Below are 27,216 nucleotides of genomic sequence, written 5' to 3' on the forward strand. Positions count from 1 at the left end.
CCACCATGCCATTGATAGTGAATGGACGGTGCTAAAACCTGGACAGGAAATTGATGTTGCAGCTTATGACACATACTCTGTTGATAACAGTTTGTATGTAACAGTTAAGCAATGTATTTAAGAAGGTAATAAATGTGACAAGTATTTTTGACTTTGTATCTTCAATTTTTCAAATCTTGAGAGGAAAAATATAGGAAATCTGTGTGTAGATACTGAACCTTTAGAAAGACATTTTTGTACTCCTTTTAAGGGTTCTTTTTTGTACTTTATACTAAGGGTACAACTTTGCCCTTTAAAGTACAGGTTTGACGTGTAAAAGGTACAAATTACAAGGGTACAAATCAGTACCCACAGTTTAGGGTACAGAACGGTACCTTAGAGGGTACCACCCCAGTGACAAGACATTGTACCCCTATAGGTACATTTCTGTACTTTAATTTCTGAGTGTGTATGGTAAAACAACCCTTCATTTTTCTTGATTTTTTGATCTCAATAAAAAATTTTATAAGGATGAATTTATCATTCTCCATCACTAGCTTAAAATCATACTGAATACAAAATGAGGTTCACTCATTGGACTGGACTCTGCGTCCACTTTGAGGTATGTTTAAGGCTGTGGCTACTGTCAAGACACATTGTTGCACATCTGAGGGTGCTGTGCCTTTAGTTGCACTGCCAGATGTACCCCTCCTAATTAAGTTTTATCTATAAAGCTGAAGGCTTTACAGTAGGATTCACTAACCAGTGGGTGATGTCATGTTAGCTACATGTAGCTGAATTGTAAGTTTATTCATTTCCAACAAAATGAATGTTGAAGTTTCAGGTTACCAAGTTACCAAGCCAAGGAACCTAAAGGATTTAGAGTTCTGTAAACAAGAGGGGCCAAAATCTCTCTTGAGATGTATCCAAACATGGGATGCGTTACCAAGGTACTCGCCAGAGAAAAACATGTACTTTGAGGACAGGGTGGCGAGTGTTTACTGGAGGTAGTTGGTTGTTGTCATTTGGTAGATTATTTGCTAAGAGGTATACAGTACTGCTCCAAAAACCCTCTTTTGATTGTTTACGGTCCTAGCAGATTGCCATGGCTGCCTGTAGTTTCCATGAAAGACACTGACTTGTTTGCGCTCATCAGATTCTCACTAAATAGTACTTTTACTTTGAAGGTTGTCAGTTAGTGAGTGTTTGCAGACAAGTCTGGGTCTTTCATGCAGTCAACCGTGGCAATATGATACCAACCAAACAAGGAGGCTTTTAGTGTGGCACCCACTTTGCAACCATTTTCACCCAACTGCCAGCAACTTTCAGCAACCGCTTGCCAACCACTTGGAGAATACATGTTTCCTTAGTGCACAGAAGTTGCCAGCGCATTGAGGGCCGCTTCTTTTCCTTAAATGGAACATATCTGTCACTGTCTTTTGATGTGGAGACTTGAAAGAAAACCTTAAGCTGCAATTGGTTTCAGTGTAATAACATTTGCGGTTACTGCTCCACCCACTGATCAAGTATCTACCTGAGTACTTGTCAGTCATCTTGAGAACTGCATACTTGAAAGCAGTTGGCCTTACCTAATTATAGGTAACACCTATAATTATCAGGTTTTGAAACAGCTGAGACATGCAGGGCGTCCAAGTTATTTTACTGTTAAAAAAAAGAATGCATTGTGGTTATGTTGTGTTATACAGCTGCTATACAGTAAACTAGACCCTGCGTAACACATGACTCTGATTTCCTGCCAAGAAATTTCAGGCTTCAGCAAGCATTTTATTAGCTTAGCTTAGCACAACAACCTGAAGAAAGGAATCAGCAGGAGAGGCTCCGTTCACCTTTGCGAGAATCTTTTCAGCCTCAATCTCACGACAAAAGTAAAATGACAATGAAGGTTAAGTAGGCTTACAAAGTCAAACATCACCTTTTTCAAAATGGTATTGATCCAAAACATACCAGAGAAGCACAAAGAACACAGAGTCTATAATACACCACAGTCCCATGCTCTTCAGGCTACGGGATCAGCTCACTAAAATGATGAGTTTCAAAGAACGGCAAGGCTATCTGCTAAATACAATAGTGAATACAATCCACAGAAGCAGCTGAGCCAAGTAAGACGCCCAAGTTATTTTACTGTTGAAAAAATAATGCATTGTAGTTATCTTGTGTTATAAAGCTGCATATTTCATATTCCACAGCTCGTGTTAAAGGTGGTTGAAAAACAAATTCACAGTGGCAGGGTCAACAAGAGGTTCAGCAACACCAAGATCCAGTTTTTAAATGATGTAGCAATTCATGCATGTGGTTTTCTAGTGCTTATTTGAGGTTGGAAAATGCCAATAATTTCGACTCTGGCTATATGTTATAAAGTGGAATTAGCACACAAGATATAATAGTGATAATTAGTGAGTGTTACATGTGCTACATGGTAGATCTGTCACTGCTTCATCTTCTTCTTGAACCCTTCAGGGGTTCCCACAGCAGATCACCTGCTTCAATCTCACCCTGTCACTATCCTCCTGCTCTGCATGTCCTCCTTGACTACAATCAAGAATCTTCTCTGTGATCTTCCTCTTTTCCTCCTGCCTGGCAGCTCCATATTCAACATCCTCTGTCCAGTATATCAGCTATGCCTCCTCTGCACATGTCCAAATCATCTCAACCTCACCTCTCTAACTCTGTCTCCAAACAGCTCAACCTGAGCTGTCCCTCTGATACACTCATGTCTAATCCTGTCTAATCTTGTCCATCCTGGAAAATCTTAGCATCTTCAACTCTGTTACCCCAAGCCACATATTTTTCAGCATGCAGTCTCTGAACTTCGCTGAGATCGCTGCCTGGAATCAGGATGAAACTCTTTGGCTTATATACAAATTAGCAAATACGTTTTTATCAAAAACACAACTCATTTGTCTTCCTCTAAAGCAATCAAAAGTAAATATGTCATTTCTTTCTTCTCCTGACATTAAATTTGGGCAGCATTGCTCCCAGCCTATCCTTTCTTTATTTCAACAGAATTAGATGTAGAGGCTTCTGTAATGGCCCCCTGGAGGCACACAATTATGAGAGTCAGAATAAGAACAAGGTAATTACCATCAAGACTTTTGGGCCTCGACCAAAAGCATATTACCCACTTCAAACGCTGAGAGAAAAATGCAAACACAGGGGCAGGAGAGCTACTTTGCTGCATAGCTGAACCCTCACATCACTCTACAGGAGTTATGTTTATGGAGAAACATTGTTTGATGTACTATTTCTCTTTTTTTTGTGTAAAGATACATTTCGGATGCCTTTTTTCACAAATGTTTGTAGAAGCAGTCTTCATAGGTGCTTAATTTTTACACCTGTGGCCATTGAAGTGATTGGAACACCTGAATTCAATGATCTGGATGGGTGAGTGAATAGTTTTGGCAATACAGTGCATCACTGTTGCAAGAGAAAAAGTACATTACCGTAAATAACCAACTATAAGAGAGGTGCAAATATGTTTTCAGGTGACAGATTGCCGGGGAGAGCCGAACAGTGTGTGCAAATTATGGTGACTGCAAATACGGCGCCTCTTTGTTTCCATACCCATTTATTTTTTCTCGCCTGTGCAAACACACGGAATGTGACTTTTACGACATCTGCGGCGTACTTACCGCCTCGGAAATGAAAGAACACTGTTCCAAAAAGTAAATGCACTCAAGCGAGTGTTTGACGGTTATTGGGCTGAATGTTTTACTATGTTTTTCTACAGCCATCTCAGTGCCTCTTTTGTCCAGTTGGGCATCGATTCGGTGACGCAACCATTATGCTCTTGTTAATCAATAGCTCCCAAACAAAAGCATTAAGTAGATGCACTGTAAAGAAAAATATTTCCTTGAGCACGCTGCTATGAATGGCCCAGCACAGGCAGGAAAAAAAATCTATAAACAATACAAACATGCCCACAAATAATTATGCAAAGAGTACTCAGTCCTGACCCCAGCAGCAACCATTAAAAATGAAATAATGCTTTACACTGCTCTCAGAAAACTGCTTTCACAAGGGAGCAGAAATTGTTGTAGTAAATAAAATGATAGTGGGAGCCCAGAGACTGTGTGCCGTGGTTATAGCTTGTTTCCCAGACCGCCTGTAGACAATAAACACTTTCCCTTCTCTCACCATGCCTGCAGATCTCTGTGTGCACTGTGAACCTTGTTATTGTACGATACAGCTTCTAAATTTGAATACATGTAATAATGGGGCTGTCTGAACAATGGTCAAAGGAAGCCGATCTATTCACTAAGCACTAATTTGTAGCTAGTGTATAAAATGCTGCCTTGTTGTTAATTATGAATAGTGAACCAGTCATATCCGCAGGTTGGTCTTTATATTACACTAAATGGTGTTTTGTGAGGCACAGCAAAAAAACAGCTTTTATTACAGTTGTGAGCAGGATCGCTGCTCGGTTTCATCTCGTTTCTCTGCGGTCGAGAGGCGCTCTGCTCCAAAGATTCAATTCTAACCAGCATAAAATTGGACTATTCTTCACTCGCACCTAAGCGGAGTGCCTTGACCTGCAGTTTTACTTCGTGCATCCCCTAACAACGCAATGCTGAGCCAAAGATACATTACAAGGACATCAACAGACCCGAGCACAGAGTGCTCCTGAAGGGCCAAGTGAGTCCAGTCAAACCAGCAGGCGGGAAATAATCTGTCGCCCTATACAGGAGTGAACATTTTAATATTCAAAACAAAATGAAAGGTTCAAGTCCAGATTTAATCTGAAAAACTAAAGTTAGTAAATGTAAAAAAAAATTTAATAATAATAATTCATTTAAAAAAATGAAAGGTTATAAATGTCATGGAACAAGCTTAGAGTAAAAAAATAAAAGCTGGTTTGATAAATGCAAGAAAGCTGTCGACTATTGACGAATATTCTTGTAAAAACTAGGTTTTATAAGTATCTGTTTAACGCAATTTGTCTCTGCCTATTTTAAGGATGTGCCATCTGTATTCATTTATTTCAGCATTACATGACGTGATTAAGCACCAGATCTGAAGAGTGTTACACAACCTAGAGATTGATAACCTCGTGTGTGAGTACAAAGCATGAGACAAACCACAGTTCTCTAAATTCATCCCAACAGCTCGATATCTATGTTAATTTATTGAATGAAAGGGTTGTTTTGTGGACATCCTGGATGACCAGTTTATTTGAAGCACTACCAACTTCAGAAGAGACAGATGGAAAACATGAACAATACGCAGCAATGCCAAGTAGAGGAGAAAATAAGAGGAAATGAATATTATAAACTTTATTATGTTTATTTTAATGGATTATTAGTTTTTTGAGAGATCACTGTAAAGACCAGTAATATTCGAGCCCTGTCCAAACTTACACAGGTACACATTTTGGAAAATGAAGCTTTTTCAGTGGAATTTTGTCCATATGTGGTGTTTTATGTTGCTCAAAATGAAGCTTTTGAAAAACTTTTTCCACATGAAGATATTCAGAGACGCTGTTTCTCTGTTTACATGTGGATGAAAATTAGGATTTTGCCTCGCAGTGTCAAAGGTGTGGCCTTTATCCCCTTTGCTGATCGCAGACTCTGCAAGTGTTATTGTTTGTAGGGTTCTAATTGGTCAACATTTTTATATGGTTATATGGTACACTGATTTATTAAAACATGTGCAACCATAAATAAGTGGAATGGAAATATAGAAATCAATATTCAATATAACCATCTTTTTTCTTCAACACAGCCTGAAATTTCTTAGGCACATCATTCTGAGATATGCCAAGTTTATGGCTAAAGGCTTTTTGGAATCTCATTGTTGGAGCAAAAATATCATTTTATTCTTTTCAAACTGTGTTATCTTTGGCGATTTTCATAAATTTAGCTAAACAAATGAGAACAAATTATATGTTTTTGTGACAGGCTGCTAGCAACAAAGTGCCCAAAGATACAATTAAAAAGTGGTATTTTGTCTGTTACGTGCAGAGATGGGCAGTTACTGTAATCCGATTACTTTTTTCGAGTAACGAGTAAAGTAAGGGATTACTATTGCAAAAAAGGTAATTAGATTACTGTTACTTTCCCGTAAGCACGCTGCGTTACTGCGTTACTAAAACCGTGATTTTTTTGCGAGTGTCTCATGACAATGACGTAAGCGAGTGCGACGTTCGTGGCAACAGCTGTGTGCAGATCAAAAATGGATCATATATCGAGTGCAGGAGAGAGTATGACCGTGCAGCGTTTAAAGCGTGGAAGTACTGATCTTACTTTGAGTTTGATTCCATAAAAAGTGACAAAAACATTAGTGTCCGCTGTTCACTGCGTGGGAAGAAAACTTCTTTGTACAGCGAAAAAAACCCTAAACGTCCAAGGAAGCACCAAATACGCTGCCACTGGAATGTGAAATTCACAGAGAAACTTCCACTGACCGCTGCGGCACACCTGCACCAGGGCAAACCTCCGTCTGCCCACTCCTGCTATACAGGTGAAAATAGAGCAACAGGACTGCTGAGTCTTTGATTTTATTTATTTTCTGCTGTGTTTTACTTGCATCTATTTGAAAGAGTGACTGTAAACACAAAAAAATATTTTATTTTATGTGCTGGAATATGCAGAAAATAGGTTTAAATGTTAAACAAATTTCTTCCAGTCAGAGAATGTTGCATATAATTTAATTTTTGCTTGATGCATAAAGTTAAAAGATTGAAACTAATAAAACAAGTTTTGAAAAGAGACTTTTTCATTTGATTACATTTTATATGATGGATTATGCAGAAAAAGTAGAATTGGGCTGAAAGATCTATCGTTTTATTACCTATTCAGGGGATAAATCATGTTTTAAAAAGTAACTAAGTAACTAATTGCTTTTGAAAATAAGTAATCAGTAAAGTAACGGGATTACTTTTTTGGGAAGTAATTAGTATTTAGTTACTGATTACTTTTTTCAAGTAGCTTGACCAACACTGGTTACTAGGGGTGCAACAATACTCGTATCGATGTTGAACCGTTCGATACAGTGCTTTCGGTTCGGTACGCATATGTATCGAACAATACAAAATTTTTAAATTATTTTATCAACTTTCCTTCTGACGATGCTGTCTGTGTTGAGCGCTCAGTTGATCTGGGCTCGACAGTGCAGCCTAGGCGGAGTAGTCGAACGCAGATTCATTGAGCGCAGGGCAAGCTAGCGAGATAGAAAGCTAAGCTCTCGTTGCAACATGGCAAATTGAACCTCCCCCACCCTAATTCAGATCTGGCGTTTGGAACTATTTTGGTTTTCATGTGACGTATGACCCTGAAGGTAAGCACATCATGGACTAAAGTAAAACAGTATGTTGGATGTGCCACGCAATGCTCAATTACATGGGTGGGAACTAGTGCGTTAGCGCAGTTAGCTCGTTAACGTGTTGGCCGTCCAGCCCCACGCACGAGGCGATCCGCGGTAGCTCGTTAACGGAGATTTGCCGTGTTGTGGCTTTAACGTCATTTCAACGAGATTAACGCTGACAGCACTAGTGGGAACACAACGAATATGACTGCACATTTATGCTGACATCATCCTAGTGCAAAGACAAGTGGAAGCAGACAAAAACAACAAGCCTGCATGCTACAAACTTTACCCGAGTCATTTAGACAGCCGTTAGCACATGATTCTCCTTATGGGGACCTGATATGTTTAATATGCTGCTGAGAATATAGCCCAGAAGAAGCGTATAGTATAGCTTTTATTTTGGAAAGAGCCATTTCTCTGTAATAAAGTCTCTTTTCCAAATGTGAGTGATTTCTCGATCAGATAGATTTTTTTTTATTACTTTGTTGTTTCAACAAAATTAAATTTAAAAACTGTAAGTTTGAGTTAAAATATATATTTAGAATTTTAATAAATGACAAATTAAAAAGGCATGAACATTTTTTTGTATCAAAAAAATATCGAACCGTGACACCAAAGTATCGAACCGAACCGTGAATTTTGTGTATCGTTGCACCCCTACTGGATACGTGTAGACACAACACTGGTTCATCCCTTGAGTTAAGTGGCTTAAGAAACATTTCTGTGCAATGGGCAGGTAGAAAAAATTCCGAGAAGAAAAAGAAGAAAGTCTGTCTCCTTGGAAACATTTTTTAAAGAGAAGAGGGATAATTCATGACTTCTGTACAGTACCACAGCATCAGGTTTTAGTAAATTATATTTGGGACTAATTGTTTCCTTGACACACCCAAAAATATATATATACAGAATAATATACAACTATACAAAATTCTGTGCATAACATACTATGATTGCTATCAGTTCCAACAACAATAGAGAGCCTTTAATGGCAGTGACCAAGATGGCGCCGCGTATGGATGCCCTGGTGCTTCAGTGCGTTACTTTTGTCTTGTTTTTGTGCATTTCTTCTGTGTCTGGGCACTCCTCTGGATATTCTTACACCAGAGAAGAGCTCCTTAACTGCAGGACTACAACGCCTGTGGATTTATTTCCAATATTTGTCGCATCTGCGGCAGATTTACTGCTGACTCTGATCAGGAAAGTGAGACGTCGAAAGAGAGGTAAGCGAGCCGGCGTACTCGTGCGTTTGAGGAAACGCGGACTGAGAACGGCCCTTCCTGGGATCTTCCTTTCTAATGTACGCTCACTCTGGAATAAGATAGACGAACTGGCCCTGATGAGAAGCATGAACAGAGACTTTGCCTCCTCCTGTGTCTTATGTTTTACGGAGTCGTGGCTCAGTGAGGACATCCCGGACTGCGCGCTCAAGCTGGAGGGCTTTCATCTGCTGCGCGCGGACTGGCAGGCCACTCTCTCCGGTAAAACCAAAGGTGGAGGTGTCTGCTTCTACATCAATAGTGGCTGGTGCACAGATGTAACAGTGATTGCTCAGCACTGCTCTCCCTCTCTGGAATATCTTTTTATTCACTGCAAACCGTTTTATTCTCCGCGGGAGTTTGCTTCATTCATCCTGGCCGCTGTTTACATCCCGCCAGACGCGGATGCGCGAGCAGCTCAGTGCGCACTCGCAGAGCAGATTCTCCACACGGAGCGGACATACCCGGACTCTCTCATCATTGCTCTTGGGGACTTTAACAAAGCCAATCTGAGCCATGAGCTTCCGAAATACAAGCAGTATATTAAATGCCCGACCAGAGAGGAGAGGACATTGGACCACTGCTACAGCACGATCAGCGGGGCCTATCGCGCGGTGCCGCGCGCTTCACTCGGACTTTCTGATCACGTCATGATCCACCTAATCCCCGCGTACAGACAGAGGCTGAAGCTCTCCAAACCTGTCGTGAGGACCAAAAAACTGTGGAGCAACGAGGCTGTGGAGGAGCTTCGCACGTGTTTGGAGACCACAGACTGGGACACATTGAAGGCTGCTTCTAACAGCTTGGACGAGTTTACGGACACTGTCACCTCCTATATCCACTTCTGTGAGGACAGCATTGTGCCATCACGCACCAGGGTGAGTTATAACAATGACAAACCCTGGTTTACCCCTAAACTCAAAAAGCTGTGGCTGGAAAAGAGTAAGGCGTTCAGAAGCGGAGACAGGGACTGCTACAGAGAGGCCAAGTACAAGTTCACTAAGGAAGTGGACATTGCCAAACATCAGCACTCTGAGAAGATGCAGCAGCAGATCTCAGAGAATGACTCGGCCTCTGTGTGGAAAGGTTTTAGGAATATTACAAACTACAAGCCTAAAACCCCCCACTCCACTGACGACTTGCTCTTGGCCAACACCCTCAACGACTTCTACTGTCGTTTTGACGAGCCATCAGGCAGCCTTCACACCTCCAACGACCCCAACAATAGAGGCACTTTGGACACTCATTCCCCCACCTCTCCCCCCTCCATAGAGCCATCACCACCTTCAAACACTTCACCTACAACACCCCTCCTCACCCCACACAAAAGAGGATTTCACACCACCTCCTCCCACCACAACTCTTCATATTCATGAAGCAGATGTGAGGAAGCAGTTTAAGAATCTGAATGCTCGGAAAGCTCCCGGCCCAGACGGTGTGTCTCCTGCCACCCTCAGACACTGTGCAAACGAGCTGGCCCCAGTGTTTTCTGGCATCTTCAACTCCTCACTGCAGGCATGTCATGTGCCTGCCTGCTTCAAGTCCTCTACCATAATCCCTGTCCCCAAGAAACCTAGGATCACTGGACTAAATGACTACAGACCCGTGGCTCTGACATCTGTGGTCATGAAGTCATTTGAGCGCCTAGTTCTCTCCCATCTCAAGACCCTCACGGCCCCCCTCCTGGACCCCCTGCAGTTTGCATATAGAGCCAACAGGTCTGTAGACGACGCCATCAACATGGCCCTACACTTCATCCTGCAGCATCTGGACTCCCCAGGAACCTACGCCAGGATCCTGTTTGTGGACTTCAGCTCTGCCTTCAACACCATCCTTCCAGACCATCTCCGAGGCAAGCTTTCCCAGATGAATGTGCCTGATCCCATCTGCCGGTGGATCACTGACTTCCTGACGGACAGGAAGCAGCACGTGAGGCTGGGGAAGAATGTCTCGGACTCCCGGACCATCAGCACCGGCTCCCCTCAGGGCTGTGTTCTTTCTCCTCTGCTCTTCTCCCTGTACACCAACTGCTGCACCTCCACCCACCAGTCTGTCAAGCTAATCAAGTTCGCAGATGACACCACCGTCATTGGGCTCATCTCTGACGGGGATGAGTCTGCCTACAGGAGGGAGGTTGAACGTCTGGTGTCTTGGTGCAGCCACAACAACCTGGTGCTGAATGCCCAGAAGACAGTGGAGATTATTGTGGACTTCAGGAAGCACACAGCCCCACTCCCCCCCATCATCCTGACTGACACCCCCATCACCTCTGTGGACTCATTCCGCTTCCTGGGTACCACCATCACCCAGGACCTGAAGTGGGAGCCCACCATCACCTCCGTCATCAAGAAAGCCCAGCAGAGGATGTACTTCCTGAGGCAGCTGAAGAAATTCAACCTGCCAACACGGACGATGATGCAATTCTACACTGCAATCATCGAGTCCATCCTCACCTCCTCCATCACCGTGTGGTACGCTGGAGCCACTATCAGGGACAAACAGAGACTGCAGCGTGTTGTGCGCTCTGCTGAGAAGGTGATTGGCTGCAGACTCCCATCTCTGCAGGACCTGTACACCTCCAGGACACTGCGGCGTGCAGCCCGGATCTCAGCTGACCCTTCTCACCCTGGACACAGTCTGTTTGACCTGCTCCCCTCAGGCAGGAGGCTCCGGTCCATTCGCACCAGAACCTCTCGCCACAAGAACAGTTTCTTCCCCTCTGCTGTTGGACACATGAACAATAACCACATGACTGTCCCCGCCACTAACACATGACCCTACGCTGTGTCACTGCATCATTTCATGTCTGGCACTGATCACCACCTGCACTCATGTATATATCTTTCTACGTAGCACTCATAATTCTTATTCTCATGTATATATCTCATGTATATCTCATGCACATATCTTTCTTTCTACATAGCACTTTAATTCTTATTGTTTGCACTGAAGCACCGCAGCAATTTCCTAATGTTGTAAACCTCAACATCTGGCAATAAACCCATTCTGATTCTGATTCTGATTCTGATTCTGATTAATGAGCATGGTGCTTATAAGAAACTCGCAATTATAAATAATTGACCTGAGGAAGCAAAAAACTGCTTTCATCATGTATTTTTACAAAACAGGTCAAAGTGACGGAGTTGAACCAGAACATTACTGAATGTATGCAGCTGTGTTAAACATCACCAGAGCCGAACATTTCATTCCCAGATGTTTTAATCACTTTCAAAGAAGTGAGTTAAAATGTAGGAAGGATAGTAACAGGAGTCTATTTTGGAAAGCGCACGTAGAAGCAGTTGGACAACGAGTGGACTCAACAGCAAGACTGAAAGCAAGTACGTATTTTCAGCACATGGGGAAGAGCAGAGCAGTGGACTGGCAAAAGTATAGAGAACAGGTTAGTGGTGTTTCCAGTGAATCTGAAGAAATTCAATGAATTGTGCTTAGTAAAAGAAAATAAAGAGCAGGGCCTTCCACACAAATGTGCAGTGAGATAACTTATTTGTCCTCACACCACTTTTATAGAAACATAAAAGAAGGAAACGACAGCCTCCCAACACATTTCCACAATGCTTCACAGGGATTATAAACTGAGGAAGGCAGATTTTCTGACTGATCCTTTAAAAACACTTGGAGAGACTTTACTGGCACGGCACTCAGCCAAAGAGACCGGAGACTAATATGAAAAGTGTCAATCAAAGCAGCAGTGAAGCAGCAGAAAACACGCATACAAACTCAAACTCTCTCAAGCTCTCGGGATTCCCCACCAGATCAGTGGGGGAAGAAAGTACATGTACTTGTATAACTGGACAAAAATAATACTACGGGTTAAAGAAAAAGCCTGTATTTGTTTCTGTTTGCACATACTGGCTCCATATGGGGAGGTTCGTGATGCTTCTAAATTATGCCGAGGAAAAACGGGCTCGGATTTCTCCGCTAGTAATCTCACATCAATAAACAGCTGCTAGCAGTGACCTGCACTGCTTGGGAGGTCAAAGAGGCATTCCCAGATTTTGTTGTCTTTCTTACTTTATTTATGTAGTAAATGCAAGCAGAGAGTCTTACAGCTGAGATTGTGTGAAAAGAGTCATTTCTATTATAAGAATAACCACCTTTCTTAATGAGCATTTTTTATAATACCTGTGTTTATTTGTCAGGTGACTTGAAGGATTATATATATTTTTTATGTCTGCGGGTGTCGTGATTGACAGTAGACAGAGCATAACATCTTTGCGTGCTATGAAAGAAGCTCAGCTGCAATAAACAAATAAAAAACACAAAAAGAAAACCCAATAACAGTGCTGAGCTTATTGTGATGGATTATGGTGCTCTGTGGATGATGTTTTTCTTCCTGTACACGAAAACTGCGTCCATGTGAATAAATCTCAGATAATTTTCTGTCTACATTTCCCGTTCTTCAGATAGATTTCTTAAAGTTCAGCATCCACACACATAAATGTCTAGACAAACAGTCAAATCTTTTCTTCTTCTGCTTCTTACAACAACAACAATGTATGTGGGAATGAAAGTGAATCAGACGGCTTGGACAGACACAGCCAGAGGCTAAATTACTGCTGGAGTCGCACTTTCAAATTCAAATTTTATTTGTCACGTACACAGTCATACACAGTACGATATGCAGTGAAATGCTTAGACAACTGTTCGTGACCTAAAGAAAAAATGAAAAGGCTATGAATAAGAATAAATGAATAAATATGAAAATTAAAATGGGTAAATTTTACTAGGAAGGAATAAAATAAAATATAAAAATTAAAGTTAAAAAGTGAAATAACTGTACAACACAAATTAGACTGAAGGGTAAATTTAACTGGGAAAGAATAAGATAAAATATATAAATTAAAGTTGAAAATAAAATAACTGTACAACAAATAACACAATACACAGTATAGAAATATATAAGAATGTATGAAGAAATATCAGAGATCAGGCCCACCACGACGGTGTCGTCAGCAAACTTGATGATGGTGGTGGAGCTGGTAGTGGCCACACAGTCATATGTGTGCAAAGAGTACAGCAGGGGGCTCAGAACACACCCCTGGGGGGCTCCAGTGCTGAGAGTGGTGGAGGCTGAGACATGTCCGCCCATCCTTACTGACTATGGTCTGCTAGTTAGGAAGTTGGAGATCCACTGACACATAGATGAGCTGAGTCTGGAGGGAATTACGGTATTAAATGCAGAGCTGTAGTCTATGAAGAGCATTTTAACATAATTCCCCCTTCTAGTGTCCAAGTGAGTAAGTGATGTGTGGAGGAGATGAGAGATGACATCGTCTGTGGAACGATTTGGACGGTAAGCGAACTGTAGTGGGTCCAGTGTGTCTGGTAGTGAGGAAATGATGAAGTCTCTGACCAGGCGTTCAAAGCACTTCATCACTACTGAGGTGAGGGCTACAGGGCGATAGTCATTGAGAGAAGCAGGGTGGGGTTTCTTCGGGACAGGAACAATGATGGACTCTTTGAAGCATGTGGGGATCACCGACTGAGATAAGGAGATGTTGAATATCTCAGTGAACACAGGAGCTAGCTGGTATGCGCAGTCTCTGAGGATACGACCTGGGATGCCGTCTGGTCCTGCTGCTTTCCTGGTGTTCACTCTCTTGAAGGCTCTCCTTACTTCATGCTCGGAGATGACGACCACGTTTCCGGTGCTGGCAGTATCTTCCTGTCTGCAGCCGTTAGCGCCGCTAGCACTAGCATCGTTGGAGTCCTTAGCTGCAGCCTCGAAGCGAGCATAGAAAGTGTTCAGCTCGTCTGCCAGAGTCACGGCCGCGTTCGTCATACCGGTTGTTGGTGCTTTATAGTCCGTTATTGTCCTTAGTCCCCGCCACAGGCTCCTAGAGTCACTCTGTTGGAGTTGTGACTCTAGTTTCCTCCCGTAGCGCTGCTTCGCCTCTTTCACCGCCTTCCGCACGTTATATGACGCGGCTTTGTACGGGTCCATGTTCCCCGTCGTGAGTCCCGTGTTGTAGGCAGCGGTGCGGGATCTCAGAGCGTCGCGGATGGTTTTATCCACCCACGGCTTCTGGTTGGGAAACGTTGTGATAGTCTTTGTCTCCACGGTATCATCCGCTAGTTTCCCGATGAATCCCACAACCGCTTCCGTAAACACGTTGACATCATCATCGGAGCGGTTTCTGAACATGTCCCAGTCTGCGTCGTCGAGTGCGTCCTGTAACGCGGCCACTGATTGATCCGTCCAGCGCACAACCTTCCTCTGAACCGGAACTTCCTGTTTCAGCCTTTGTTTGTATTTTGGCATGAGGAGGATGGCGGCGTGATCGGATTTGCCAAACGGGGGGCGGGATTGTACCTTGTAGCCGTCCTTGACCGTAGTGTAGCAGTGGTCCAGTGTCCTTTCACCTCTAGTGGGGCAGGTGATGTGTTGATAAAAGTTCGGCGCTGCGCGTTTGAGGTTGGCACTATTAAAGTCCCCCGTCACAATAAGCGCAGCGTCCCGGTGTTGTGTCTGGTGCTGTGTGAGTGCCTCATGCAGCTCGCATAAGGCGGTGACCGTGTCCGCTTGTGGTGGAATATAAACGGCACTTATAATGACCGATGTAAATTCTCGAGGTAGATAAAAAGGACGACACATGATGGACAGTAGTTCCAGATTTGGTGTGCAGGAGCGTGTGAGAGGAACAACGTTCGCACTGTTGCACCAATTGTTGTTCACCATTAAACACACGCCGCCTCCCCTTGACTTCCCCGAGTCCCGTGTCCTGTCCATGCGGTGAACCGAGAAGAACTCGACCGGCTGGATGGCGTGGTCCGGCACCGCTGGGTTCAGCCATGTCTCGGTGAAGCAGAGGAGATTGCAGTCCCGAATGTCTCTCTGGAACTTTATCCTGGCCCTGAGGTCATCAAGCTTGTTCTCCAGTGACTGGACGTTGGCGAGCAGGATGCTAGGCAGAGGTGTGCGGTGTGCACGAGCTCTCAGCCTGTTCCTGACGCCAGCCCGTTTCCCTTGAGGCTGTCCTTTGTTCTCCCTCAAGATCTCACTCAGCCAGCTCGGATCCGGAGTTAAAAACTTCGAATTGTGAGTACATTGTATACCAATAGAAACAAGAGTGTCTCTGTCATACCTAATGTACCCAATGGTGATGATTTTGCCGATTTAGAAACGCTGAAAACTAACTTAAAAAACAAAGACACTTTTTTTGTGATGGCATATCTTGTGTTTCAGTATGGCTGACCATAAAATAGAGATGCTGTCATTAACATCTGTTTTTTAAAAAGAGCTGCACTTTCATTAAGCAGCGATTTGGTATAGGCTAATAAATGTGTCCTGATAGCCAAACGCTAACAGTGACTCCGGGGCGACTACTCAAAAGACCTTCAATCCAAAGCGTGTGATGGTCTGATAGCATGAATATAAAGACACTATAGATAATTTTACTCTTAATGTTACTCCTACAGAGGCATAGCTGACATGTCTGTGAAAGCAATCAATCATAGATCTGTGCTTTCAAATGCAACGCCGTGTAAGCAGCACTTCTAAACCAATTCACTCCTGGAGAATTTTCATTGGGGTTCCTTTTCAGGGACCCAAAAGATAATCTCTGAAGCTTTTTGCTTTCCATTTGTAGTGATATCTGTCAGTCATGTCTGAGTGAGATTTGGCCTTTTAAAAATCTATCTGATAGTGGGACTGTAAGCAGTGTGCCATGCAGAGGACAGGAAATCTAGATCCAATTCTCAGTTAACCATTATCCAGGATCTGTTGACTAATATGAGAAGTCTAGTAACACTGGCAGTTAATGTTATCTTTGTTGGCATGAAAAATCAACATGAAGAACACACCTGGTTATGGTTCAAGCCAATGACAGCAAACCTGAAGGTTGAACGGATAATGTAAGCATCTGCCAAATACTGATTAGAGAATGGAGTGACAGCGGAGTTCACTGGAAATGGGAGAAATGTGAAAACAAAATATAGTATGAAAAGAACAAAAAGTGGCTGCAGTGGACACGTTTCATTGTTTTAACACTTAGTTTCACTTTAGCGCTTTTTACGTTAAAACCTCACTCTTCTCTGCACTTGGCTTAAGAATCAATAACAGCACAAGCACGAGTGGCCCACAGACCTAGTTGTACCACACACTTTGAGGAAAACCCAAAGCTCACAGTAAAAGAATGGATGGGTGTGATGACAGACAATATTTTGGTGCTTCTGGTAAATTTTGTGGATATTCAGGCCAAGACTTTGGGCCAGTGATTTAGACGTTGCATTCTGGCAAATGTGCTCTCGCCAAGGACTGCTTACTTTCATGGAGCCACAGCCCGCTCAAACTTTACTGGACTATAGATGATGAGCTACAAGCTCACCACAAACCCAAACCAGAAAGCTTCCAATACCATAACCTTATGTTGCCTGCCAACAGGTTTTACATGTTCATACACAAATATTAGCTTACAGAGATTATTAGTTTAGTAACTGAGCAGGTGTTGATTTTGTTTTAGAAATGCGTATTAAGTTTGTTCCTTATTACGTCCCTAAGCCATGGAAGGACAGAGAGCAGATCCATTGAAACACTCGCTCATGTTGCACACTATATGGCTTTGCATTTGCACTTTAACCACAACGTTCCCAGCTTTATGTCTAAATCAATATTTCCTTTTAGCATGTCTGCAGTTTTGCTGATTAGTCAAAAGGTGGATCATCTGAATAATACCAAACCTCAGATAACAACATACGTGTATCAGACATGTGTTTGTGCAGCTGTTTGTGTTTTTTTGTTTTTTGTTTAGCTAATAAGATTTTTAATGCATTTCTCCATAGTCACAAAAAACATGTGGCTGCTACCCACAATAACTGTTTGTTACCATGGCAATAGCAATTTAAACACCAGTGCTTCCAACATAGACACTCCCGTGTTCACATCAGGAGTACCTCACATAGCACATCTGTGGTAATGAAGTGGAAGCCAGTTGGCTTTGTTTACAGGCCCCAGCAACAGTCTGCTTACAGGAAGCTGCAATAAATGATACATAAAATCCATTTTGTTGATTTTCTGGCCCATAGCACAAAGTTCTTGATATTTATATATTAAATCAAAAATAAACTGGCAAACTCGAGCTCACTATAGGTGCTTTCTAATCAGTTAAGCGTTATACAGCTGATAAAACATTTCACAGTCCCTGTGTCAGAGCCTACGGTGTACATTTTAGGACATCGTCAGGTATCAGACAAAAAATTGTCAGGTGTCAGTTGTCAAAAAAAAAAAAGTCAGGTATCAGAAAAAAAATTGTCAGGTGTCAGTTGTCAAAAAAAAAATTGTCAGGTATCAGAAAAAAAATTGTCAGGTGTCAGAAAAAAAATTGTCAGGTGTCAGTTGTCAAAAAAAAAAAAAGTCAGGTGTCAGAAAAAAAAATTGTCAGGTGTCAGGAAAAAAAATTGTCAGGTGTCAGACAAAAAAATTGTCAGGTGTCAGAAAAAAAGTTGTCAGGTGTCAGAAAAAAAATTGTCAGGTATCAGAAAAAAAATTGTCAGGTGTCAGTTGTCAAAAAAAAAAAAAGTCAGGTATCAGAAAAAAAATTGTCAGGTGTCAGTTGTCAAAAAAAAAAAAGTCAGGTATCAGAAAAAAAATTGTCAGGTGTCAGAAAAAAAAATGTCAGGTATCAGAAAAAAAATTGTCAGGTGTCAGACAAAAAAATTGTCAGGTGTCAGAAAAAAAGTTGTCAGGTGTCAGAAAAAAAATTGTCAGGTGTCAGAAAAAAAATTGTCAGGTGTCAGTTGTCAAAAAAAAAAAAAGTCAGGTATCAGAAAAAAAATTGTCAGGTGTCAGAAAAAAAATTGTCAGGTGTCAGAAAAAAAAATTGTCAGGTGTCAGACAAAAAAGTTGTCAGGTGTCAGAAAAAAAATTGTCAGGTGTCAGTTGTCAAAAAAAAAATTGTCAGGTATCAGAACACAAGGTACCAGAGAGAAAATCTTCCTGCAGGTGGCGCTGTTGTCATGTCCCACCTGAATTGATTTCCAAATATGTCATCAACGTGTGACCGTGGGAGAGCGTAAGGTCATTGACCTCACCGGAGTTGTACCGTGGTTCAGGCTCCTAACGACACAAGGTAAGTTTAACTTTTTCTCCCTTTTGTTCATATTTTTGCCACAGTTGTGTTATATTAAGTTGCAGTTATGTTGTGAAAGTTACATATCAGAGACGGAAAGCCAGTTTTGTACGAAACCAAATCAGTACTATTTTTGTCTGGCTAATTCATTCTAGCTAGCGACAGTGGTGAAACGTGATTCAAATTTAAACTGTTCAGTAATTGTTTTGTATACATTTCAGCAAATGGACAAGCTGAAAGCTTACGAGCAGCCTGCATCCTTTCTGTCGCTCTTTTTCTTTATTTCTCTTTTCTATATTGCTACTGTCGGGATATTTTTTGATCCCGATATGTTTTTTTCTGTTGTTGTTTTTAGACTTTGCTGCAATATGTCATCTGACGATGATGAAAGGAGTATCCGACTCTGGCTGGTTCCCATGACTGTACCAAAAATTTTTTTTTTTTTTATTAAAAAAAGAGCATTAAAAATAAATTACTAAAGTACAACTTATTTATTAACTACTGTTCACCTCTTTCATATCAAAGAAGTGTATTTTTTGCTACACATGTTTTATTTGTGGGCACTGAATAGACGATGCTTTTAGTGTAATTGCCACATAAAAAGATTTAGTACTTTACTGGTTAATTACTTATGTTCAGTGTAAGAGGTGGGTGATCAATTAGACTGTTGTTGTTACACTTAACCTTTCAAGATATGATGATAATAACATTGTTCAACAAAGGCTTAAAACAAAAGGAAATCAGCTGTGCACTGAATTCATATGGGCATAAAATAAGGTAAGTCTGCATTTCAACAGTTTCCGTGACAACTCTCTAAAATGACAAAACATGCAGTTTGCATTTAATATAATGTAAGTCTGTGTTGTCTTTTAACAGTGAGAGGCATCTGAGACGAGTTTTAAAACTTCTAGGGTTGAAGCGAAGATGCCCCCAACGACCTTTTACTGAAATCCACAAAGCTGTGGAGGTAAGCGTTAAAACATCAGTGCAAAAAATATATATTTTCCTGAAGTCTGTGTCATGAGCTATTGTAGAAACAATAAATGTTATTTTCTGTAGTGATTTAAAAAAAAAAAAAACATTCAATTGTCTGTTTGTTTGTTTTTTAGAGTGAGATGAAACAGTGGTCTCCTGAACAAGGAATCAGGGCAATGGTAAAGCGGGTAAGGGATGTCAGAGGAGTGCGGCCTTGTTACAGGTTGGTTAAATAGTGTGTATATGATCAAGTGTTCTCTTGTTTTACTGTTGAGCTCAGAGTAAAATCTATTGTTACTGTAGAGACGATGTTGCTAATATAATGAGGTATATGGATGCAAGTGGTCTTCAGAGGAGATCTCCTGGAAAGAAGAAAATTCCCCGTCGGAATTACATCAGCCGTGGTCCAAATGACACACGGCACATTGATGGTATTTATTTTATCTTTTCAATTAACCTTTCAAACATGTTTTGATGGTACTTCTGTTGAAACAAATTGTAATTATTATTTGTTGTTTCATATAGGCAATGATAAACTGAAGTTCTTTGGAATGTGGATACATTTGGGGATTGATGGGTAGGTTTGAATATGGCATTCGCTACTTAATTTATTATATTCAGTGATAGTACAAAGTTGCTTCAAGATAAGGATGTGCGGTAAACTGAGGTGTTATCTCTCCTGAGTAGTCTAGGGCAGGGATGGGCAAGTCCAGGCCTCGAGGGCCGGTGTCCTGCAGGTTTTAGATGTGTCCTTGATCCACAGCTGATTCAAATGGCTAAATTACCCTCACAACATGTTTTGTAGTTCTCCAGAGGCCTGGTAATGAACTAATCATTTTATTCAAGTGTGTTTACCCAGGGTGATATCTAAAACATGCAGGACACTGGCCCTCGAGGTCTGGATTTGGCCAAGCCTGGTCTAAGGGACCAAGATAAAGTATGAATAGTGAAGGAGGATTCAAGATGGCGGTTTTTAAAAGGCTTATTTCCTGCTAGTCTTAAAGTTCCATTTCAGACTGGCAGTTAATTTCAGGGAGGGCCAAGACCAACACAACAAACAAAACATCCCTGATATAAAGTAAACAGAATTTAACTCCAAAGAAAATAAAATGTACAATTTACGATAACCTACCTAACCAACACATAAACAGGAGAATACAAGGGATTACAAAACAAAAGGCAGCTCTCCCCTCGCGTCAGTCTGAACACAGTCAAGAGTCACATTCAATTCCAAAGGCATGTAAGCCTACACAACTATGGCAGTCAAAATGGCCGGAGGAACCAGAAACAACGCCTAGACATAATACAATGGAAAACCAGCATACTCTTGGGGAATGTAACAAAAACCAAACATAGTGCCAAAACATGATTAAATCATATGTACAAGTGGCCACTTTTCTGTTTCTTTCTTTTCAGATTTTCCAGGAAGGTTCTATGGCTAAAGGTGGGCACATCCAACCGCAAGCAAAACTTTGTGGCCGTTCAAGAACAGGGTGGTATGCAATATACTAAAAAATGGGGGGTTAAAAAAGATTACATTTTGTTAATAAATTTATTTTTTCATCATTCACTAATTATCTTCAGTTTGTGTCTTTAGGCTGTCCTCAAATGATTCGGGGGGACAGAGGAAAGGAGAACCTTGTTGTGGGTCAAATGCAGATGGCATTTCACATGCGAGATCTTGGGAATCAGGCATGGAGGTGCTTCAGAATGGGGACATCAGTGCACAACCAGGTATGTCTTTAAGCTGGTAAATGACTATTTCTAAAGTAACAACCTGACAACAAAACTGATAATGTCATGTTTCTGTTGTTTAGAGAGCTGAATGTTTCAACAGTATTTTAAAGCGGACATGGATTAAGAAATGGCTGACAACATTTGAGGTAAAGCAAATCTTTCACCTGTAAAACCTATTAACAAAGAGTAGCCATCCAAATTTCGTTAAACATACGATGGATTAGTTTATCTGAAAACACAAGGCCAGAATCTGTGTTTATGTACATCTGTACCTTTTCACTAATGAAATTCTCACCTTCACAACTTATGTCTTTTTCAAAACAACATGCGTAGGCCATGATGGAGTCTGGGATCCTTGAACTGGACAATCCTGTGCACATGTAAGTCAATATTTTTAGACATGAAAAATAATCAAGCAGCAGTATGAAAGTATGTGGTCTAGGAATGCCTTTGTTTTTTGAGTACTGATTAAAATTTAGCTTTTACTTATTCTACCTCAAAGAAGCAGATGAACATATTAATTTTTTAATTCTCCTTTTTCATAGCAACTGCTTGCAGTACTCACACTTGCCACTGCTTCAAAGAGACTTAAAAACGGAGCAAACAGTTTGGAACACCCATGAAATCCGCAAGCAACGCAATGCACCTGGTCCATTTGGGAAACCCGACCTTCTGTTTACCTCACCACCTCCTGGTATGTCATTTGAAAGCCTGTGGGGTTTTATTTTTTTGTTTGTTTTTTAACTTTCATTAGTTTACTTTTACTTTGATATAGCACTCTTCACAGGATAAAAACCACAAAGTGGCTTCACAATAATATAAAACAGATAAACATAAAACAGCACAATCGAACATACAGAATAAATGCAATCAAGGAAACGTAATGATGGAGGCAGAGCATTCCATGACCTGGGAGCCACCGCTTTGGAAGATCTCTTGCCTCTGGTCTTCTGGTGGGACTACTAACAGCCATTGATTAGATGATCACAGGCTGGGAGAGGGAGCGTGGGGTTCTATAAGATCAGAAATTAAGGCAGGAGCTTCACGATTCGGAGCATTGAAAGTCATTACTAAAATTTTAAAATGAATTTTCTAAAATATACTGGAAGCCAGTGTAATGAGCGTAAAACTGTTATAATGTGCTTTCTCTTTTGTGTCTTCCGAAGAAGCCTACTTGTAGTACAATAAGAGATTTCTGAATTTCTACTGTCAATACTAAAATGGCTTCATATTGACACCTTTAACTAAAAATTTATCTAAATGTTTGAGTGATATTTCCATCTTTAAGTTTCTGTAATAACATCTGTAAACACTGACTGCTTCTTATACAGGTTCTAGAACAGCTTTGTCATTATTCATTTATTTTTAACATTCAAAGTGAACATCTTTTCAATATTGTCTTTCATTCGCAGGATATGGCAATGTGCTGCACATTGTTGACCCAGACCTTTTAGACTATGCCAAGCAATTAATCTGTGAGAGGGAAGAGCCTTCACTGGTAGCAAACCAGGAATTCAGAGACATGTGCCAGAACATTTTAGAAAACAGCCAGTTTCCCTGCACACCTGATGGTTGCCTTGCTGCATACCTCATGCTAGTCCAAGAGCTCACAACTGCCATGAACAGAAATGCAGTTCCTACACTTTCTACGTTTGCCGAGGCAAATGACATATACATCTTTCTGAAGAGAGAGAGGATGGAAGGTGCACCAGTAAACATTTCCAATGACCAATAAAATCATACAACAGTGTTTGTTAACATTTATTTATCCTTGTTTAAAATCAACAGGTAATTTGAAAACTGTCTGACCAACAAAATGTACAATAAAATGTTGAAATACAATTGACAAGGTGCCATCTTTCATAATGATTCAGTGTTTCATTTACCACAACTTTTGTTAACAATAATGTAGCACATTGAAAGACTTTTGAACTGCAGACTGTAGCAACATTACCACTTGTAGCCATATCGGCTCGTAAGATCAAGGCCTGACTTGAGAAACTTAACAACATCAGATGCGGAAGGCCTTGAGTCTGGGTCATAGCTCACCAAACCACCAAGAAAACTGTTTTTGTCACTGAGATGTGATAGGGCATGTGGTGGGGTTTTGGTGGCCATTAGTGCAGCCAGTTCTCTTTGTTTTTTAACCATCCACGGAGCGGAACCCGTCAGGATCTCCAGATATGTGGCTCCGAGGGACCACATGTCTGTCTGGAACAAGGCCTCTTCAAACATCAGTATGCATTCAGGGGCCATGTAAAGATATGTGCCACCAGCTGGACCAGTAGCCTGGGCAGTGAACTTACTCCCTTGACGAAGCATCACAGTGTCTCTTATGTTTGCCATGCCCCAGTCTGTCAGGACTGCCTTCTTAGAAGGGTGGTGAACCTATAAGGTATACATATGAGAACTTACCAGGTTGTCTAAAATTTCACAAATGTTATCAAAAATGTCATTCCAAAGACCACAGCTCATAATTGGGGAAAAAAAAAACCCTCAAAGCTTTTAGCACCCAGATCACCCAATCACTGCAGATTTATTCTGAGATTGTTTATTATACCCAACATTAAAATTAAGATTGGTTAATGATCCAACCCGGTTTTATAGTCCTGTGCATTTTTTAATCCCCATTCCACTTAAGCAAGTGGTACAGACTAATAAAATAATAGAAACTTTCAGTTTGTAAAGCCTAAACTTACAACATGTTTGGGAATTTTGTAGGTGTGCAAGAACCAACATATTAAAGAAAAATTGGACTATTAAAGAAACAATGTAAGGCTTCTTACTTTAAAAAAAAAATCCTTTATATGAATATGCCAGAAAAGTTTCTCATTGTTCAAATGTAGTGTTTAATAGACTGAAGAGAATAAAGTTAAATAAATAATATACTATTTTTATTTTGATCTTCAAAAACAAAGTGGAGAAAAAGAAAAATACAATATGGCTTACCATGACATTTGCTGGCTTTATATCCTGGTGAATGATTCTCTGTGCATGGATGTACTCTACTGCCATGGATAAGTCCAGTGATATGAAACCGGCATCATCCCCTTCAAGCTATCAAGACAATATATAATATTAATAAAACAATGCATAGCCAGGTGTGACAATCTAACATGTCTACCACTGGAAATGTATTACTTCAAATAGGATTAGTATTCAAATGCAACTGCTCGTAAGCTTTCAGCTTGTCCATTTGCTGAAATGTATACAAAACAATTACTGAACAGTTTAAATTTGAATCACGTTTCACCACTGTCGCTAGCTAGAATGAATTAGCCAGACAAAAATAGTACTGATTTGGTTTCGTACAAAACTGGCTTTCCGTCTCTGATATGTAACTTTCACAACATAACTGCAACTTAATATAACACAACTGTGGCAAAAATATGAACAAAAGGGAGAAAAAGTTAAACTTACCTTGTGTCGTTAGGAGCCTGAACCACGGTAAAACTCCGGTGAGGTCAATGACCTTACGCTCTCCCACGGTCACACGTTGATGACGTATTTGGAAATCAATTCGGGTGGGACATGACAACAGCGCCACCTGCAGGAAGATTTTCTCTCTGGTACCTTGTGTTCTGACACCTGACAATTTTTTTCTGACACCTGACAATTTTTTTTCTGATACCTGACAATTTTTTTTTTGACAACTGACACCTGACAATTTTTTGTCTGATACCTGACGATGTCCTAAAATGTACAGAGCAGACCAAATGGATGGGAAAAACGTCAAACAAAAAGAACAGGAAAGGTGTCAAAATACGCAAAGCCAAAACATTTCCGTGGACCAAATGCTCAGTAAATGTTGGCATGTTTATACAAATGTAAGGAAAAGTGTGACTGTCTGAGTAAATCCCCTCTACTAAGCAGCATTGTACCTTTGTGGTTTCTGTTAGTGTGCTAGCAAGTGTTTGCGTTGGGAAGACAGAGGAAGAGAGCGAGTGTTGTGGGCTGTATTTGTGCTGGTGACTGTTTGTATGTTCAGTGAAGGTGTCAAATCACTCCGAGCTAACAGTGAAACAGCTGTAGAACGCTCAGGTTCTCATGGAGGATGAAAGGAAGGAAGGAAAAACAAGAAGAACAACACGATCAAAAGCAGCTGTATGGATATTTGTTCCCAAGCCTTTTTGTTCGCTTTATTTTGGAACACCTCGCATGTGTGTGGTATCTGCTCCTCTGTCTGGAAGAAGCTCTGGATCATTATCAAGTACTCGTTTCAGGATGAAGTTGAGGAATTTCAAACTTGGGTGTGATGTTTAGCGAGCCTCTGCTAAACCAGCACAAAGTGATTCCTGTAACAGCTTTGAGAGGGTGTTTGATTGAAAAGCGCTGGTGGTGTATCTGGAGGCATCATGAAATATTCAGAAATTAGATCACAGGAAATGATCAAAATGATCTTATAAAAATGTCTCCAGTGCACAAATATGCCCACACAGAAAAGATTACACTTTAGTGTCATCCAAAACTTCCTAATGTGACTGCCACTTATTTTGTTTAATAAAGTTTAACTTCTACTAGAACTAACCTTAAAAGCAAAAATCTGCCTCATCTAAAGCTTTCTTACAACTTAACAATGGTTGCTGCCCATCATAAAACACCACAGCAAAGTCATGTGTCTTTTGCACACATCTCTGTTTCACACTTCAATATTTTTGTCTCCTTTTCTGTCTTCATTCATTTATTTGCACTGTTTGTATTTATCTGTTCTATTCCTATTGTATATATTAATCGGCATCTGTGGGTGGACAGCAAAGAAAGAATTTCATTGCACAGAGAAATGCCTTTTTTCTTGTGACACATGACAATAAACACTTTGAATCTTGAATGTGTGAGCTAATGACCTACCCAGAACAGGTTTGCCAGAATGGGAAGTTCTGACTCCATTTGCCAGAAATATTACAAAAACAAACAAAAAACCCCCAAAACATAATAAGCTGCAGTGAACCATGATGAGAGCCATTATTCACATATAGAGAAAACTTGGAACAGTGGTGAACCTTCCCATTGTGGAATAGAAGAGTGGGCAACTGTTCCTCCACAGTGATGTTAATTGTCAACGCTTCATTGTGGCACAACCAGTTATTCAGTCTTGGGGGAAATTACTGTTTCTCAGAGGCAGAGCTAGGTTTGCATAACGTTTTTTCCCCTAATATATGAAATCATAATTTAAAAACTGTATTTTGTGTAGTTACTGTTCGTCCATCCATCCGTCCATTCTCTAATGCTTATCCAATTCAGTGGGAATGAGAACACTTTAGCTACAAAAGTTGTATAGTGAAAATCTATTGACAGCCCTAGTTCATACATGTGGAATTCATACACAAACAGAAACATAAAAAGTAAACTGCAGCCTTTTGAAGAGAGAAAGCAAGACGGAAATCAGAGTCTGACTCTTTCCTGTCTCAAAATAACAGAAGTTGGTTACACATACAAGTGTGGGATCAATCTTCCTAGCAAATTCTCCAACAAAACTCCCTGCATAAAGGTGGAAGCAAGTATTTCTTAAAATATTAAACTATTGCTATATTCCCAGCTGTATTACACTCTTCGTAGCTTTTACTATCCTACAAATTTGCCATTAGAGACACAGTGTTCAGCAATATTACCACTGCATATTTAGCACAACCAGTAGCACATTACACTGGGTTCTCATTTCAGAGACAAAGCCATATCTTACAGCAGAAGCCACAGATATAAATGCTGTGTAGAAACCAGCAGTCGCCAGAAGTTTTGGGTGAGAAAATTGGATGGGCCTGCCTCCAAAACCCTTCAGTGTTTTTGCAAAAACTGGAACTATCACCAGAACAGCTACCGGCACAAAACTCATCATAACACCTGATGGAGGCCCTGGCATT

General features: G+C 40.9%; 2 protein-coding genes across 2 annotated transcripts; one reads left to right on the top strand and one right to left on the bottom strand.

The window, feature by feature from the left end:
- The first annotated feature begins 18,625 nt into the window (after nt 1–18,625).
- On the top strand, nt 18,626–23,161 carry LOC146629249 (uncharacterized). Its single transcript, XM_085358456.1, has 13 exons — nt 18,626–18,646; nt 19,002–19,039; nt 19,339–19,423; nt 19,523–19,613; nt 19,756–19,844; nt 19,925–20,052; nt 20,147–20,198; nt 21,038–21,117; nt 21,219–21,355; nt 21,439–21,504; nt 21,692–21,738; nt 21,904–22,052; nt 22,771–23,161. The coding sequence occupies exons 2-13, from the start codon at nt 19,015–19,017 to the stop codon at nt 23,091–23,093; spliced, it is 1,272 nt and encodes a 423-aa protein (XP_085214582.1). The 5' UTR covers nt 18,626–18,646; nt 19,002–19,014; the 3' UTR covers nt 23,094–23,161.
- A 139-nt stretch (nt 23,162–23,300) lies between these two features.
- Nucleotides 23,301–26,245, bottom strand: LOC146629250 (uncharacterized). The gene is made up of 3 exons (XM_085357122.1): nt 26,207–26,245; nt 24,308–24,415; nt 23,301–23,746 (listed from the first exon to the last, which is right to left on the bottom strand). Exons 1-3 carry the CDS (start codon nt 26,243–26,245, stop codon nt 23,309–23,311), a joined length of 585 nt encoding a protein of 194 aa, XP_085213248.1. The 3' UTR covers nt 23,301–23,308.
- Between the last annotated feature and the right edge of the window lie 971 nt (nt 26,246–27,216).

The sequence above is a fragment of the Diplotaxodon limnothrissa genome, linkage group LG7, assembly GCF_057381915.1.
Source record: "Diplotaxodon limnothrissa isolate DT_005_m linkage group LG7, D_limnothrissa_male_GT1.1, whole genome shotgun sequence".
NCBI lineage: Eukaryota > Metazoa > Chordata > Actinopteri > Cichliformes > Cichlidae > Diplotaxodon > Diplotaxodon limnothrissa.